This window comes from Penaeus vannamei, chromosome 5 (assembly GCF_042767895.1).
Source record: "Penaeus vannamei isolate JL-2024 chromosome 5, ASM4276789v1, whole genome shotgun sequence".
In the NCBI taxonomy this organism is placed as follows: Eukaryota; Metazoa; Arthropoda; class Malacostraca; order Decapoda; family Penaeidae; genus Penaeus; species Penaeus vannamei.
In genome coordinates this window covers 46,629,164-46,646,663 of record NC_091553.1, presented here as the reverse complement: position 1 = coordinate 46,646,663, position 17,500 = coordinate 46,629,164, and the positions used below count along the sequence as shown (strand labels likewise).

General features: G+C 50.1%; 1 protein-coding gene across 1 annotated transcript in view; it reads right to left on the bottom strand.

Annotated features, from left to right (window-relative positions):
* Positions 1–16,816, bottom strand: part of LOC113817062 (unconventional myosin-XVB) — a gene marked incomplete at its 5' end in the record, with an annotated part of 70,126 nt that extends 53,310 nt beyond the window's left edge. Inside the window, 16 exon segments of the mRNA XM_070122187.1 lie at positions 1,792–1,933; positions 3,756–3,859; positions 5,419–5,547; positions 6,737–6,862; positions 8,291–8,460; positions 8,957–9,369; positions 9,693–10,057; positions 10,523–10,687; positions 11,006–11,146; positions 11,590–11,838; positions 12,428–12,904; positions 13,182–13,378; positions 13,597–13,865; positions 14,207–14,462; positions 14,832–15,007; positions 16,623–16,816. Of these exon segments, the coding sequence (XP_069978288.1) occupies positions 1,792–1,933; positions 3,756–3,859; positions 5,419–5,547; positions 6,737–6,862; positions 8,291–8,460; positions 8,957–9,369; positions 9,693–10,057; positions 10,523–10,687; positions 11,006–11,146; positions 11,590–11,838; positions 12,428–12,904; positions 13,182–13,378; positions 13,597–13,865; positions 14,207–14,462; positions 14,832–15,007; positions 16,623–16,816 (3,573 nt within the window).
* Positions 16,817–17,500: the final 684 nt, after the last annotated feature.

Below are 17,500 nucleotides of genomic sequence, written 5' to 3'. Positions count from 1 at the left end.
AAAAAGGAAAACCAAAGCGAAGCATCAAGAGCAAACGATAATAACACCAATTTCATCAGCGCGGAAGGTCGTTTGTCCTATCTTTCTTTTTCTCTCCGATGTTAACCGTGGGATTTCTCTGCTCCTCCACCCCCTTCCTCCTTCCCTCCCTCCCTCCCTCCTTTCCACCCTTCCCTTCTTCCTCCCTTCTTCACACCATTCCTCCCCCCATCCCTCCTTCCCCTCCCTCCCTCACACCATTCCCTTCCTAACTCCCTCCCTCCTTTCCAGCCTTCCCTTCTCCCTCCCTCCCTCCCTTCCTCCTTCTCTCCCTCCCTCCCTCACACCCTTCCCCTCTCCCTCCCTCCCTCCTTTCCACCTTTCCTTCTCCCTCCCTTCTTTTCACCCTTCCCCTCTCCCTCCCTCCCTTCTTTCCTCCCACCCTTCCATTCTCCCTCCTCCCTCCCTTCCTTCTCTCCCTCCCTCCCTCATTAACCCTTCCTCTCCCTCCCTCCCTCTTTCCACCTTTCCCTTCTCCCTCCCTTCTTTTCACACCTTCCCCTCTCCTCCCTCCCTCCTTTCCACCTTTCCCTTCTCCCTCCCTTCTTCACACCATTCCTCCCCCCATCCCTCCTTCCCTTCCTCCCTTTTTCACACCATTCCTCTCTCTCTCTCCCTCCCTCCTTTCTTTCCACCCTTCCCTTCTCCCTCCCTCCCTCCCTCCCTCTCCCCACATCTCTGTGGTCGCGAAGTAACCTTCAATAATTTTTTTTCATTATTTTCGTCTGCATCAACATTTTTTTCTTTTTTTCTCTCTACGATGTTTTTGGAGTTATATATATATATATATATATATATATATATATATATATATATCTTATATTAAGTTATATATATATCTTATATTAAGTTATATATATATCATATCAAGTTATTTCTATCATAATAAGTTGTATACATAACATTAACATTAAGTTTACATTGAGTTATCATCGTTTGATATTTGTCTTATAGTAAACTTATAGTATCGATTTCAACTTTTTTTTTCAAAGCAGGTGTTTTTATTTTCTTCATTTCCAACCATAAGCCAATAAAATCAATTAATTGCTTAATTATCACTTAAGTTCTTTTCATGTTGATGATTTTTTTTCGACACTTTCCACTGCTTAAAAAAATATATATATTCCTAATTATCACAAGTTCTTTTCATTATTTATTTTTTTCGACACTTTCCACTGCTTTTTAAAAAAAATCTCTTAAACGGATATGATTTCAATAGATCTTTCACTTTGATATATCATAATGTTATATTGTATATTTTTAAGGTTGAGTAGGAATTCATAATTTTTCTGTTCCATTCCAAGATCATCTCAATTGCGATCAAATTTTACGATAGTAACTCCTATAATGATAGTAGTAATAGCAGGAGTAACAAATAACAACAATAACGATAATAACAACAACAACAACAATTACACTAATAATAATACTAACAACCAACAATACCACCACCACCAAACCAATAACAGGAAATAAATGACTAAATAAATAAAAACCAAAAACTGAAAATAAATGACTAAATAAATAAAAAAACCAAAAACCCAAAAAAAAAAAACAAAAAAAAAACATCAAACCAAAACAACAACAACAAAAACAAAAAATCAGGGCCAAAAAAAAAATAAATAAATAAATAAAATAAAAAATCAAACCAAAACAACAACAACAACAACAAAAATCAGGGGAAAAAATCAAACCAAAACAACAACAACAACAACAACAAAAATCAAGGCCAAAAAAAATGGGTGTACTTACCGGAGCCGAGGCAGTGTACTTGTTGAGGATGGCGGCGATCTGACGCGCCCGCGGGGTGTACAGGACGATGAGGCCGCCCCCAGCCACCGTCAGGCGGAGGGAGCCCGCGCGGGGGCACTCCGCCTCCTCCACTTCCTCGAGACTGTGTGGAGGGAGTGGAGGGAAGGTTGGGGAAAGGAGGGGGTGGAGGGAGTGGAGGGGGTGGAGGGAGTGGAGGGAGTGGAGGGGGTGGAGGGAAGGTTGGGGAAAGGAGGGAAGAGGTGGGGAAAGGAGGGAAGGTTGGGGAAAGGGAGGGAAGGTTGGGGAAAGGAGGGAGGAGGTAAAGAGGAGGAGGGAGGAGAGGAGGGGGACGGAGGAGGTGAAGAGGGAGGGGGAAGGGAGGGAGGGAGGGGGAAGGAGGAGGTGGAGAGGGAGGGTGTGGGGGAGATGGTTGGGGAAAGGAGGAGGAAGTGAAGAGGGAGGAGGGGGAAGGAGGGATGGTTGGGGAAAGGAGGTGAAGGTTGGGGAAGGAGGAGGGAGAGGTTGGAGAGAAGAGGAGGGGGAAGGAGGAGGTGAAGAGGGAAGGGGGAAGGAGGAGGTAGATGGGAGGAGGTGGAGAGGGAGGTGTGTGGGGAGGAAGGTTGGAGGAGGTGGAGAGGTAGGGTGTGGAGGGTGAGTTGGAGAAAGGAGGGAGGTGGAGAGGGAAGGGGGATGGAGATAGATGGAAGGTGGGAAAAGAAAACGAAAAAGAAATTATAATATGATCAGAACAATAACAATATTAGTAGCAATAACAAAAACATAATAATAATAATATAACAATAATAACACCAACAAAAAAACAGTAATAACAACACTAACACCAACAAAAAACTACCCTCCCAGATCTCTCTCTCTCTCTCTCTCTCTTCTCTCTCTCTCTCTCTCTCTTCTCTCTCTCTCTCTCTCTCTCTCTCTCTCTCTCTCTCTCTCTCTCTCTCTCTCTCTCTCTCTCTCTTCCCTCCCTCCCTCCCTCCTCCTCCTCCCTCCCTCCTCCCTCCTCCTCCCTCCCTCCCACCCTCCTCCCTCTTCTTCCTCCCACTCCTCCCTCCCTCCCTCCCTCCCTCTCTCTCTCTCTCTCCATTTCCCAACTACGCAAACGCATTTCAGAAAACCATGACCACGCCAACGTAAACAAATGACACGTGCGCATTCCCCGCAGGATGACACCACGGGTTCTCAGCTGACATGGCGACCCGTGGCTGACTGTCAGAAATGGAGGCTTTGCGGGTTGGGAAATCTCTGGTGTGGACACTGTGCAGGTTGGCATAGATCGGGAGAAGAGGGAGGAGGAGGAGGGAGGAGGAGGAGGGAGGAAGAGAGGAGGAGGAGGAGGAGGAGGAGGAGGGAGAAGGAGGAGGGAGGAGGAGGAGGAGGAGGAGGAGGAGGAGAGGAGGAGGAGGAGGAGGAGGAGGAGGAAGAGGAGAAAAAGAGCAGGAGGAGGAGGAGGGAGGAGGAGGAGGAGGGAGGAGGAGAAGAGGAAGAGGAGGGGGAGAGTGCGTGTGGAAGATGGAGAAGTATAGAGAGAGAGGAGGAGGGAGGGGGAGAGAGAGAGAGAGAGAGAAAGAGAGAGAGGAGTAAGAGGAGAGAGAGAGAGAGGAGAGAGAGAAGAGAGGAGACAGAGAAGAGTGGAGAGAGAGAGACAGACAGAGAGAGAGACAGAGAGAGAAAAGAGAGAGAGAGAGAGAGAGAGAGAGAGAGAGAGAGAGAGAGAGAGAGAGAGAGAGAGAGAGAGAGAGAGAGAGAGAGAGAGAGAGAGAGAGAGAGAGAGAGAGAGACAGAGAGAGAGACAGAGGCAGAGAGAGAGACAGAGGCAGAGAGAGCGACAGACAGACAGAGAGACAGAGCCAGACATACAGACAGAGCCAGACAAATAGACAGACAGACAGACAAAGAAAGAGACTCCACAATAAAAATAAATAAATAAATAAATAAACCCTCCTTACCTGTACGTGTTGAGGACGGAGAGGTGGTTGTGGTCCCGCCGAAGCAGCCTGACGCCCGAGTGAGACACGGCCACCATTTCCACGTCGCCAGACTTGCGCGAACCCTGAGGTCGTGACGAAAGGAGGGGGTGAGAGAGGGGAGGAGGGTGGAGGGGAGGGGGATGGAGAGGGGAGGAGGGGGAGGGGAGAGGGAGGGGGATGGAGGGGGAGAGAGAGGGGAGAGGGAGGGGGAGAGGGTGAATAGGGAAGAGAGGATGGAGGGGGGGATGGAGGGGAGGGGAGAGGGGAGAGGGGAGAGAGAGGGAGGGAGGAGGGGGAAGAGGGGGATGGAGGGGGGGAGGAGGGGGAGGGGATGGAGGGGAGGGATGGAGGGGTGAGGGGAGGGGGAGAGGGAAGGGAGAGGGGAGAGGGATGGAAGGAGAGAGGAGAGAGGGGTGAGAAGGTGGAAAAGGGGAGAGGGGAAGAGGGACGGTGAGAGTGGTGGAGAGGGAGAGGGAAGGAGAGGAGAGCAGGGAAGGAAGGGGATTGGGAGGGGAGGGGAGGAAGAGGAGAGAGGGAGGGGGAAAAGGGAAGAGAGGGGAGAAGGGGGGAGAGGGGAGAGAGGGAGGGAGACCAGGGAGGAGGGAGGGGGGGGGAGCGAGAGGAAGGGGAGAAGGGGAAAAAGAATTGATTATTATTATTATAATTCATTTTTTTCATTTAATATCTTTCTTCCGTTTCCGAAATATACTGAGTTGGTTGGGTTGTGAGTTACGTTTTCGATGTGTTGTGGATGTCATATCAATTTTTAGGTGATTTCACAACCTTTTTTTGGTATTCAACTATTAATCTGTATCTGTTTTGAAAAGAAAATGTTTTTATTATATATAGTAAAGCTTTTAAAAGGGAAAAATGCGGAAACTTCAACTAGACAAACGGAAGTTATCCAAACGCGATGCATCAGAAAACGGGAGATAAAACAGAAAACGGGAGATAAAACAGAAAACGGGATATAATACAGAAAACGGGAATCATTCCATTTTCTTCTCAATCTCACGCAATCTTCTTTTATCTCAATTCAAGTGCACATAATTCCCCATCATTTTTTTTTTTCTTTTTTTTCTCAATTTTCATATTTCTTTTATATGTATATATTTTTATTGTTTTTTTATCTTTTATGTTTTTTTTCATTTTTCATATTTCATTATTTCGACAAAAATAAATGAAACAGAATAAAATCACAAATAAAACAAACATACACAGACATACCTCTCTACTTTAAAAATAAAACAATATTCCTCACAAACAGACGTAAAAAAACAAATACATAAGTCACCCCTTTAAACACACACACACACACACACACACACACACACACACACACACACACACACACACACACAAACAAACACACACACAAGCAAAACACCAACCATTAGAGAAATAAAATCAAAACAAATATCTAAAAAATACACCCCTCCTTCCCTCCTCCCCCCTTCCTCAAAAATAAATAAACAAATAAACGAAAAAAAAACGAAACAAAAAACGAAAAACGAAAAAAAAACTAAAAACCGAAAAAAACGAAAAAAAAAACGAAAAAACGAAAAAAAAAACAAAAAGAAAAAAAAACCAAAAAAAACGAAAAAACGAAAAAAAAACGAAAAAAACGAAAAAAAAAACTCACCGTAACGGGGAAGATGGCGGCGAAATAGAGCGGCCACGATTTGGCCAAGTCGACGATCTCTCGCTTCACGTTCGTCTTGTGGTGTTGCGAGAAGGTGTTGTTCGGGGTGATGCCGCGGTTGTCCATGATCTGGAAAAGGTGGGTAAGTGGTGGGTAAGTGGTGGGTAAATGGTTGGTAAGTGGTGGGTAAGTGGTAGGTAAGTGGTGGATAAGTGGTGGGTAAACGGTTGGTAAGTGGTGGGTAAGTGTTGGGTAAGTGGTGGGTAAGTGGTTGGTAAACGGTTGGTAAGTGGTAAGTAAGTGGTGGGTAAATGGTTGGTAAGTGGTGGGTAAGTGGTGCGTAAGTGGTGGGTAAACGAGAAGTAAAATATGGGTAAAATGTGGAGTTAGAGTGTAGATATGTATTTTTTAAGTTAAAGTGTGTGTATTTTTTCCAATGTTTATATTTTTCATCGAGAAATTCCACAAGTAAAAACAAAACAAAAACACCATCAAAACACACACACAAAACCCCCCAAAAATACATTCCCAAAACAAACAACAACAACAAAAACCCACTCCACTCTAACGAAACCCCCAGTTACCCCCCCTCCCCCTAACCATACAACCACCCACCCACCTAAGACAACCACACAACCACCCACCCACCTAAGACAACCACACAACCACACAACAACCCCAACCCACCCACCCACCCAAGACAACCACACAACCACCCAACAACCCCCATACAACCACCCACCCACCCAAGACAACCACACAACCACCCAACAACCCCAACCCACCCACCCACCCAAGACAACCACACAACCACCCAACAACCCCCATGCAACCACCCACCCACCCAAGACAACCACACAACCACCCAACAACCCCAACCCACCCACCCACCCAAGACAACCACACAACCACCCAACAACCCCCACCCACCCACCCACCCAAGACAACCACCCAACAACCCCCAAATGACAACCACACAACCACCCAACAACCCCCATACAACCACCCACCCACCTAAGACAACCACACAACCACCCAACAACCCCCACCCACCCACCCAAGACAACCACACAACCACCCAACAACCCCCACCCACCCACCCAAGACAACCACACAACCACCCAACAACCCCCATACAACCACCCAACAACCCAAGACAACCACACAACCACCCAACAACCCCAACCCACCCACCCACCCAAGACAACCCCCCCGCCCCCACCATACAACCACCCACCCACCCAAGACAACCACACAACCACACAACCACCCAACAACCCCCCCCCACCCACCCACCCAAGACAACCACCAGTCTCACCTTCCTCATGTGCGTGCGCTGCTCGTGTGTAATCCTGGGCGTGTTTCCTGCGTACACGTCGAGCACCACCTGGCAGAAGACCAGGTGGAGGGCCTCTCCGTGCAGCGTCTCACCTGGAGCGAACACCTGGGGGACAAAAAGAAAATAGGGGGTTGGGATCAATTACTTTATTCTATCTTATTATTATTTTATTAATCATTTATTATCATTTATTTTTTTTAGATGGGTTGGAGGTTTTGGTGTAAGGTTGGTTCTATTTTTTTTTGTCATTTTTAGAGAAGATATTTTTAAAGTTTTTTTATTTGATATGAAAAACAAAATATTTGGTATATGGATCTGCTCCATAAATACTGCGTCACAATTCTTATTTTCAAGTAAGATGAAGACCAATCTAAGGTCATTAACTGAACAAACTAAAAAATGTTTCGTTAAACCAAATATAATGAAGCATCTGGCCACCATAAAAAAATAAAATATCGAACCTTTTTCTTTTATAAACCCTCTCCATCAATCTGTACAGATATACTCCCTCATACACTCTTCTAAATACTCTTGCAGGTCTATACACACTCCTTCACTGTACTCCTCTGGGCGTCACTCTCCACACACTCTTCCAAAGCACTCCCGAGTGAATCTTTTCTCAAACACATCCTTCAAAGGACTCCCTAATGCCTCACTTCCCATACATACTTCTTTAAAACAATCCTTTACACATCAAAACACTACCTACGGACATCCCTCCCTATACACTCCCTAGGGCCTCATTCACCATACACTCCTTCAAAACAATTCCACGGTCTCCTTTTCCCACACACACTCCATCAAATCACTCCTCTAGGGGTCACTCTCCACGCACTCTATCAACACTCCTTGGGCCTCGCTCTCCTCATCTACACCCTCGAAACACTCATTGAGGCCTCACTTCTCAAACACACTCCCTCAGAGAACTCCCCAAGGCCTCATTCACCCCACACACTCCTTTACACACACATACTTAATTTATGCACTCCCTAAAGTCTTCACTCCCCATACTTACTCCCATCAAAGCACTTCCAAGGCACCACTACTCAAACACACTCCTTCGAAACACTCCCTGAAGCCTAGCCAACCACACCCACTCCTACAAAACACTCCTCTAGGCCTCAATTCCCCTCCCACACACACACTCCTTCGAAGCACTCCTTTACCCACACACACACACACACTCCCTCAATGCCCTCCCCAAGACTTCACTCCCCACACACACACTGCTTCAAAGCACTCTCCACTGTCTTCTCCCCCCCCCCCCATCCCACCCCCTACACACACACACACACACACACACACACACACACACGCACACAGACACACACACACACACACACACACACACACACACACACACACACACACACACACACACACACACACACACACACACACACACACACACACTCTCTCTCTCTCTCTCTCTCTCTCTCTCTCTCTCTCTCTCTCTCTCTCTCTCTCTCTCTCTCTCTCTCTCTCTCTCTCTCTCTCTCTCTCTCTCTCATCCTCCAAGACCTGGTTCCTCACCTCCTTCCTGAGGGTGAGAGACCAAGGGACGCGCGAGTACGTGAGGTGGGGGCTGTGCGGCGCCGGAAGCAGGCGGGTCTTCATAGCCTCGTAGGATCTCTTCTCCATCTCCTTGTCCACGAGGATCGGCGCCTGGTCCACCGGCTGCAGGAACTCGGACGATTCCTCCACTGCGATTGGGGGAAGAAGGGGGAAGGACTCGTTAGGTGTGGGGATTGAGGAGGGATGGGCGTTATTATTGTGTTAATGGTCTTTATCGGTTTGTATTACGCTTGCTGTTATGTTTATTGTTCTTTTTTCGTTATCTTTTATGGTCGTTGCGGTGTTCAGTGTTCTTATTCTTTCTTTATTCTGTTCGTCGTTGTGTCCAGTGTTCTTTCCCGTTACTTATTAAGTTCGTTGTTGTGTCTAGTGTTCTTTTTCGTTATATGGTGGGGAAGCTTTGCGATGAATGTGGCATAACTACGATGGCCTTCAAAGAGGTATTTGTTTGTTAAATATCACACAGGGTACAAAGACAATAACAAGAAGAGAAGTATCGCAAGGGAGTCTACAAAAACAACATTAATTCGCTATATATCACACAGGGAACAAAGCTAATCTGAATAACAAAAATAAAGACGAAAGCGCCACAGGGGAATGGACGAGAGCAGATCCTCGACTCACGCTCGAAATGCTCCGTCTTCTCGGTGTGCATGGTGGACACGGAGGTGCGGCGCTCGCTGGCCTCGACGCGCAGCTCGATGCCGCCGCGGAAGCCCGAAGGCTGGATGGGCGGCGGCGGCGACCTCGGCTGCGGGATGACCGGCGAGCTCTCCTGCGACGACACCGAAGGGTCCGGGGACTTGGACCGGTGGTACCGGACGTCCGCCCGCGAGCTGCCCGAGAAGGCGTTGGGCGGGGCGATGGGCGGCGGCGGGGGCACGGCGCCCTTCTCGCCCTTGGAGGACACGCCCTTCGACGAGTCCACGGTGTCCCATTTGTCGCCCTCCAGCTGGTGCTGAAGGAGGTACTGGCGGTGCGCCTCCAGCTTCTTGGGGACGCCGCGCGTCTGCTTCTGGGTCGGGCTCTTCTTGGATCTGGGGGGGGGGGGGGCGATAGATGCATTATTGGACCATTTCTAGATAACAATAAAGGTAAGCGCCGTTACAGGACTATGGTAATAGTCACTAATGATCATAAAGTGAGGCTGACGGTACATACACAGTGATTACATCAAAAACAAAAAATCACAATCATACTTATAATGATAACTAATAGCAGTGACATCAAAGACATCGAAGTAATGATTATAACAATAAGAATAATAACAGAAAATACATAAAATATAACAAACAACACAAAAGCAATAACAAATCCCTCCAAAATATGACGTCCCCCTCCGCCTGCGCCTCCGCCTCACCTCGACGGATGCGACGACGTGAGCGCCTCCAGCTTCTCCCTCATCTCGCGCGAAATCTTGAGCTTCCCGATGCCCGGCGACTTCCCTTCGTCCATGGGGTTGTCCCACGAGTCCCTCCGCCTGCGTGGGGCGCCCTTCTCCTTCTCCTTCTCCTTGCCGTCCGTCGCGTCCCTCGGGGAAATCGGGCCGAAGCCGTTGGTCTGGTGCTGCGTCTGTCCCTCCAGCTGCATCTGCTGCATCTGCATCTGGATCTTCTCGTGGCTGTCCTTGCGGGGGCTCTGCTCGGCGCTGCTCGGGATGCCGCCCATCTCGAACTCCTCCCACTCCACGCCGAAGCTCTCGTCGCGGCTCGGGCGCTGGGAGTCCTGGGGGAGGAGGGGGAAGGGGTCCTTGTGACATATACTCCGGCTGGCTCTCGGGAACGAATGTCGTTGCATTAATTAATGAAGATTGTATAGTAGCACTATTTTCATAAATGTCATTTATTGGTACTTGTTCTCAAGAATATGTGGTTAATGATTTTTCATCGGTTATCCAGGAACATAACTACAACAAGATATTTGACAGTACTTGCATATGAAAAATATCTCGGGATGATTGAAATCAACGTTTCATATCAATCTGTAATACTGGTAAATAATATATATATAGATCTATTTACCTAGCTATCTATCTATACACACAAACATACACATAAACACGCATAAACACACACACACACATAAACACACACATAAACACACACACACACACACACACACACACACACACACACACACACACATACACACACACACACACACACACAATATTCTCTCAGTAAAACCCACCCTTCCGTCGCTCTGCTTGGAGGTCTTCCTGCTCTGCTGCCTGATCTTGAACTGCAGGAAGGAGTCGTTGGGATCCTCCTCGCCCTTGGGAGGAGGCCAACGCCACTTGCCTATCCTGACGGTCTTGGCTCGCTGGTAAGGGTCCATGAAGCCTCCCTGGCCATCCTTAGGGCGAAGGAGACAGTCAGGCGAGTGAACACATTATCCGGATTTAGGAGAGAATTAAACTGATTAATAAGCAGTCTGATGTTTACAAATCACGTCGGGGAAAGGGATCGATAGTACTGTACATACAAATAAATAGATATATTTTGGGGGAATGGAAGCAAGTTGACTCTGTGTTTCATCCCACTATGTATAACTGCTTCATGAAAGCTTTAACGGAAGTCTGAACTCTAGAAGCAAACTACAGGCTTTTCGAGGCTTTTCTCTGACTGACAGACAACGGTTTCGACGGCTTTTGCTCTTGGTTCGCGTACATACCTCCCCTTGCAGGTGCGTCGGCATGGGCGGGGGAGGCGGCACCACGCCCCCCCACGGAGACTCGGTGGCTCCGAAGGCGTTTCCTGGAGGCGAGCCAAGCGAGCCCGGAGACCCTGGTCCTATGCTAAAGTCGTGGAACATCTGAAGGTTGGAGAAGGGGAGCCAGAGGCATGCAGGTGCATTAGAAGAGACTGAGGTGCTGGGTCGATCCCACTGAACAGGTGAGGTGCACACGAGAAGCCCAGGGTCCACTAACGACTCGAAAAAAGCAAAACAAACAACCCACGAGTAGTCACTAATACCCTCTATCATGAGCCTTTGGAGTGATGTCAAAGGGAACCTCTAAAACTGGAGACCAAAGATCCATCACTAATCACCGAGGTATACGCGTTACACTGATGCCCTAAACCTTTTAGTCTATATGCATACGAGGGCAGTGGGACGTCCCTGTGGTATGCGGGACTCACTTGACCCGTTACAAGACACATGAGTGTAACTGTATAGGACTTTAGCACAAGCACAATAGGAGCCTAACTGGGCATTACAACTAACGCGAGGGGACAGCAGCGGCGCCCACGACCCACCTTGGCGTCATCGGAGGCGTTCGAGGTCTTCTTGGACGACTGGTCCTGCACGGGCGAGGAGAGCGCCGCCGCCTGAGAGAACATCGGCGCCGAGCTGCCCGGACTCAGCATCACCAAGGGCGGAGGCGGGGACATCGAGGGGACGGAAGGCCTCTGGCTCCCTCCCTGGGCCCCTTCCTTGCCTCCTTCGGCGCTCCCGGCCTTCTCGGTGCTCCACAGCTCGCTCTGCTCCGGCTCTTGGAACGACACCTGCGAGCACAGAATCCGTGTTATCTATCTATCTATTATTATCGTTCTATATTTTGTATGGGCGATAAAAGGTTGGAAAGAACAAGAAAAAAAGTGGATACGGATGTCTCACAGTGAAATGATAATCACATTTATGCATATATCTGTTCAGAAGGTATTCAGAGTGAAAGAAAAAAAAAATTATGAAAGACCACAAAGAAGTACGATACGTCCTGTTGTCCTCAGAAGCAAAGTAGGGAAAAATGAATAATTATGAAAAGCGGAAATGATCCAGTATCCGTAGTGAAAGCCCTAGAAGGCGAGTTTCTGCCACCGTTCGGGTTAAGATGGGCCAGCGGCAGCACAGAATCCGAAGCACACCCGACCCTTTTGCTGTACATGGAGTCTAAGTGGATCCCTCAGGTTAGTGGTGTTTTCCCCCCTAAAGAAAAGTGACCTGCTATTGGCCCCTTTGCTCCGGCGACTACGGTGAGTAAAGAGGCGAGACTAGGAATTAAAGGTGACTAGAAGCGCTCGCTGGAAGGGGAGTCAACGGATCTACAAGCGAGACCCCGTCGTGGCGGTGTCCTCCCGGCCCCAACAAAGGTACCTTGTTGCTGCTGCCGACGCCGCGTCTCTGGGGGAGCGAGTACGTGTCCCCGCCCACCCGGTAGTGAGCCCTGCCAACCTGGGGTTCATCTGGGGTCCCTGTCATGCCCGGGACGCCTGTCAAGCCTGCGATGCCATTCATGCCCGCGGGGGGCACTGGCGTCGTGGGAAGCCCGGGGGACATGGGCATGCCAGTCGTCATGGGCATGCCGGATGACACCGATAAGCCCGCGGGCATACCAGGGGCCATCGGCATGCCTGGTGACATGGGCATACCCGCTGCCATGGGCATTGCCGGCGTCATGGGCATTCCAGAAGCCATGGGCATCCCCGACAGGCCCGGCATCCCCGACAGGCCCGGCATCCCCGACAAGGGCATGCCAGCCGCCATGGGCAAGCCAGACATGGACATCATGCCAAGTATATTTAGGCCGAGGGCACTCTGAGGGTTAAAGTCCCGGGATGCCATGCCCATGTGCTGCAGGAAATATCACGCTCAGGAGTCGAAGGAAAGGAATCATTCCTAAAAGTCATCTAAAAATGTTTTTTTTTTATTTTGCTTTTTCTATGATCATAAAAAATAGAGAGAAAAAAACAACGTACTCTTAACTCACATGCACACTTAACTCTTTATCACGGCTCCTCACACAATGGCAACACACGCACAAAATTAATAAAAAAATGAGATAAGAAGAAACAAATCATCTCACACAGGCATCAGAGAAAGACTCCGAGATTTGGCATTATCCACTCACCGGCACCGACTGCGACAGGAGCTGCTGCAACGCCTGGTTCTGCGCCATCAGGTGCTGCTGGATCTGGATGTTCTGGGCCACGGCGGACTGCAGGAAGGCGCGCTGGACATTCTGCTGGTACACGAGGATCTGGTTGGGCGTCATGTTGGTGGCCTGCGGCGTCTGTTGCTGCTGCTGGAGGCCAGGGACGTTCACGCCTGCGGAGGGAAGGGAAGGGGCCTTGGTTAGGGATGTCCTTTGCTTCGGTTTTGAGCTTGAGTAGATAAACGTTCTGCTACTCCCATTGCTCTTGTTATTACTCAAATCAATGATGCTTCTAGGGCTGTATTATACAAGATACGACCATTTTTACAATCACGCCACTTGTCTTATCGTTCCTATCACTCTCGGCACGAAAGAGCAGGGCGGGCCTCACCTCCGGGCGTGTAGAGGGGCATGGTGTTGGGCATGACGAAGGGCGGAGGCGACCCGGGCGCCCCCGACATGGACGTGTTGGAGAAGAACGCTCCGCCTGCCCCAGGCTGTGGCGGCGCCCCGGTCTCGACTTCGGCGGCGCCCTGGCCTCCGCCCTTGAGCGCCTCCTCGAGCAGGGGCGCGGCGGTCAGGGCCGTCAGGGACTCGTTCAGGTCAACGTCCTGCAGCGTCTGGAGGAGGCTCTGTCTTCTGAAGGAGCCCTGGCGCGTTCTGGAAGGAGGGACCGAGGTCAATATCATATTTTGCAGTAGGAAAGGTAAGGAATATCATAAATACAGCTATTTTTTTCTCATAATATTGATGAAACGTAATGCTCATAAAAAAGAGGCGTTCCTCTCGATAGCGTTATAACATCCAAGAAAAAAAATATTTTGCACATGTTTACAAACACAATACGCCATCAATCGAAACAAACACGCACCCCGCCCCCCCCCCCCAAAAAAAAAGACACCACAACCCCTCACCCACAACCCCCCCACACAAGTAAACCGACCCTACCCCCCTCCCCCTCCACCCCACCCCACCCTCCCACCCCCTCCTCCCACCCTCACCTCGCCAAGACGATGCTCTCGTCGTAGTCGAAGTCGCTGCCGTCGTCGCCGTAAGGAGCCTCGATCCCCGGGGCTCCTCCTCCTCCTCCTCCTCCTCCTCCTGCCGCCCTGCCGCCGCCCTTGATGGAGGCGGCGAGGGAGCGGGCGTCGGAGAGCTCGTCCAGCTGGGAGTTCAGCACCGGCATGAACAGGTCGTCGAGGAACTGGTCGACGTCGGACGCCTGGGACGGGACGCGCACCCGGCGGACGTGGGAGGCTGCGAGGAGAGAGAGGAAGGGAAATGAATAATGAGGTCCTTTTGGGGGTCTTGAAATAAATAATGAGGTCTTTTTGGGTCTCTAAATAAATAATAAGGTCTTTTTGGGTCTTGAAATGAATAATGAGGTCTTTTTGGGTCTTGAAATGAATAATAAGGTCTTTTTGGGTCTCGAAAAATAAAAATGAGGTCTTTTTGGGTCTCATATTGAGTCTTTTAAATAGTTTCAAGACAAAAAACAGAGGAAAACACAAAACACAAAAAATATACATTTACACATTTTTACAAAAACGCTTCAACAAAAAAAAAACAAAGTAATAACACAATAATCAAACAAATTAAACAAACCAAACAAACACAAACACCCACCGAGCGACGGCGCCTCGCTCGTATCCGACATGGCCGAGGACTTGAGGTACTCCCGCTCGATGTAGGCTCGGCTCGAGTGGTGTGACCCGCCGTGACCTCGCCTGCCCGCGTGGACGCCCTTGATGTACCGGTTGGACACGCGGGAGTACTCCGTCTTCACTTCGTCCTCGCCGTTTCTGTGGGGGAGGAAAGGAGGAAGGGAGGGGGTGAGTAGGGTGTGGAGGAAGGGGGGAAGGGGGGAAGAAGGGGGAGGGGAGGGGGGAGGGAAGGGGGATGGGAGGGAAGGGGAGGGGGAGGGGGGAAAAGGGAGGGAGTGAGTAAGGGGAGGAGGAAGGAGGATAGGAGGGGATGGGGGATGGAGGAAGCGGGGAAGGGATGGGGGAAGTGGGACGGGGGAAGGGGGAAGGGGTTGGAGGGAAGGGAGTGAGTGAGTAGGGGTGGAGGAAAGGGGATGGGGGGAAGAAGGGGGAAAGGGGATGGGGGATGTGGAGGAAAGGGGAAGGGAGGAGGAGTAGGGGAGTGGGGGAAGGGGGTGTGTGGGGAAGGGGATGGAGGGGAAGGGGAGGGGGGATGGGGGATGGGGATGGGGAAGGGGGAAGGGGGTTTGAGGGGAAGGGAGGGAGTGAGTAGGGGTGGAGGAAGGGGGGATGGGAGGGGAAGGGGGAGAAGGGGGAAAGGGGATGGGGAAGGAGGAAGGGGGATGAGGGATGAGGGATGGGAGATGGAGGGGAAGGGGAGGTTGAGAGGGAGTGGGGGATGGGGGAAAGGGGAGGGGGATGGGGAGGAGGAATGGAGTTTGAGGGAAGGGAGGAGTGAGCAGAGAGGGGAGGAAGGGGGATGGGAGGGGATGGGAAGGGGATGGGAGGGAGTGAGTAGGGAGTGGAGGAAGGGATGGGGGTAAGAGGAGAGGAAGGGAGGGGAAGGTATGAAGGGGTGAGGAAAGGGGAAAGGGGAAGGGGGAAGGAGAGGCAGAGGGAGAATAAGGGGAAGGGGTGTGAAGGAAAAGGGGGTTTGGAAGGGGTGAGGGAGAGAGGAAGTGGTGAAGGAAGGAGGAAAGCCGAAAGAAGAGGAAGGAGGGAGGAAGAGGGGAAGAGAAAGGGGTGACGGGAGAAGGGGGAACTATCTTACCTAAAACACAATAAAATATTCCTTTGCATCAATCTGCACATGAGACACACCCAAATGCCCTAGAAATGACAAATTAATTAATGTAAAGAAGAAAAAGACAAGAAAGGAGGAAGATGAGGAGGAAGATGAGGAGGAGGAGGAGGAGGAGGAGGAAGAGGAGGAGGAGGAAGAGGAAGATGTGGAGGAGGAGGAGGAGGAAGAGGAGGACGAGGAGAAGATGATGGTGAAGGAGGAAGGAGAGAAGGAGAAGCTGAAGATGATGAGGAGGAAGAGGAGAAGGAGGAGGATAGAAAGATAAAGAAGACGAAGAAAAGGCAGATGCAGCAGAAGAAAAAAGACAAAAAAATAATGGTTAAAATAAACAGAAACAAAAAATAAAAAAAATAAAAAGAAAAAAACAGAAACAAAGAAAGGAAAAAACAGAAAAAGAAAAACAAACAAAGAAATGAAAAAAACAGAAACAGAAACAGAAACAAAAAGAAAGGAAAAAAACAGAAACAGAAACAGAAACAAAAAGAAAGGAAAAAAAAACAGAAACAGAAAAAGAAATAAACACAAAAAAGGAAAAAAAAGAGAGAAAGAAAGAAAACAAAGAAAAAGTAGAAAAAAAAAAACGAAACACCCCGCCCCCAAAAAAACCCTAACAACCTCCCTATCCGTTACCTCTCCTCAAGCAGATCATACTTGTTCCACGTCCGGGATCCCGAGAGCGACTTGGCCACGCCCCTCTGCGACACGGACTCGAGGTGGTCCAGGTCCTGAGGTCCTTCCGTGCCGCCGAAGAGACCCCGCTGCTCCGCCAGGCGCTCCACGCTGTGGTACCGGTCGTTGAGGCGGCTGCTCGAGAGACCCAGCATCTGTGTGGGAGACGAAGGGGGTCAGTGGGTGGTGGGTAGGTGGGTGGGGGGTAGGTGGGTGGTGGGTGGGAGTGTGGGTGGTAGGGTGAAGTGGGTAAGTAGGTGGGTGGTGGGGTGGGGTGGGGTGGGGGTGCTGTTGGTGCTCGAGAGACCCAGCATCTGTGTGGGAGACGAAGGGGGGTCAGTGGGTGGTGGTAGGTGGGTGTGTGGGTGGGTGAGTGTGGGGGGTGGGTGAGAGAGACTCTAGTATCTGTGTGGGAGACGAAGGGGGTCAGTGGGTGGTGGTGGGTGGGTAGGTGGTGGGTAGGTGGGTAGGTGGGTAGGTGGGAAAGTGTGGGTAGGTGGGTAGTGTGGGTAGGGTGAAGTGGGTGAAGTGGGTGAAGAGGGTGTGTAGGTGGGTGGGGGTGCTGGTGGTGCTCGAGAGACCCAGCATCTGTTTGGGAGACAAAGGGGGTGAGTGGGGAGGTGGTAGTAAGTGGTAGGTGGTAGGTTGTAGGGTGGGTGGTGGGTGGAAGGATGGGTGGCAGGTGGTGTGTGGTAGGTGGGGTGAAGCTGGGTGTGGTGGGTGATGGGTGTGTAGTTGGGGTGGGTGGTAGGTGGTAGGTGCTCGAGACACCTAGCATCTGTTAGGAAGACGAAGAGGGTGAGTGGTAAGTTGTGGTGGCGGGTGGAAAGTGGGGTGGC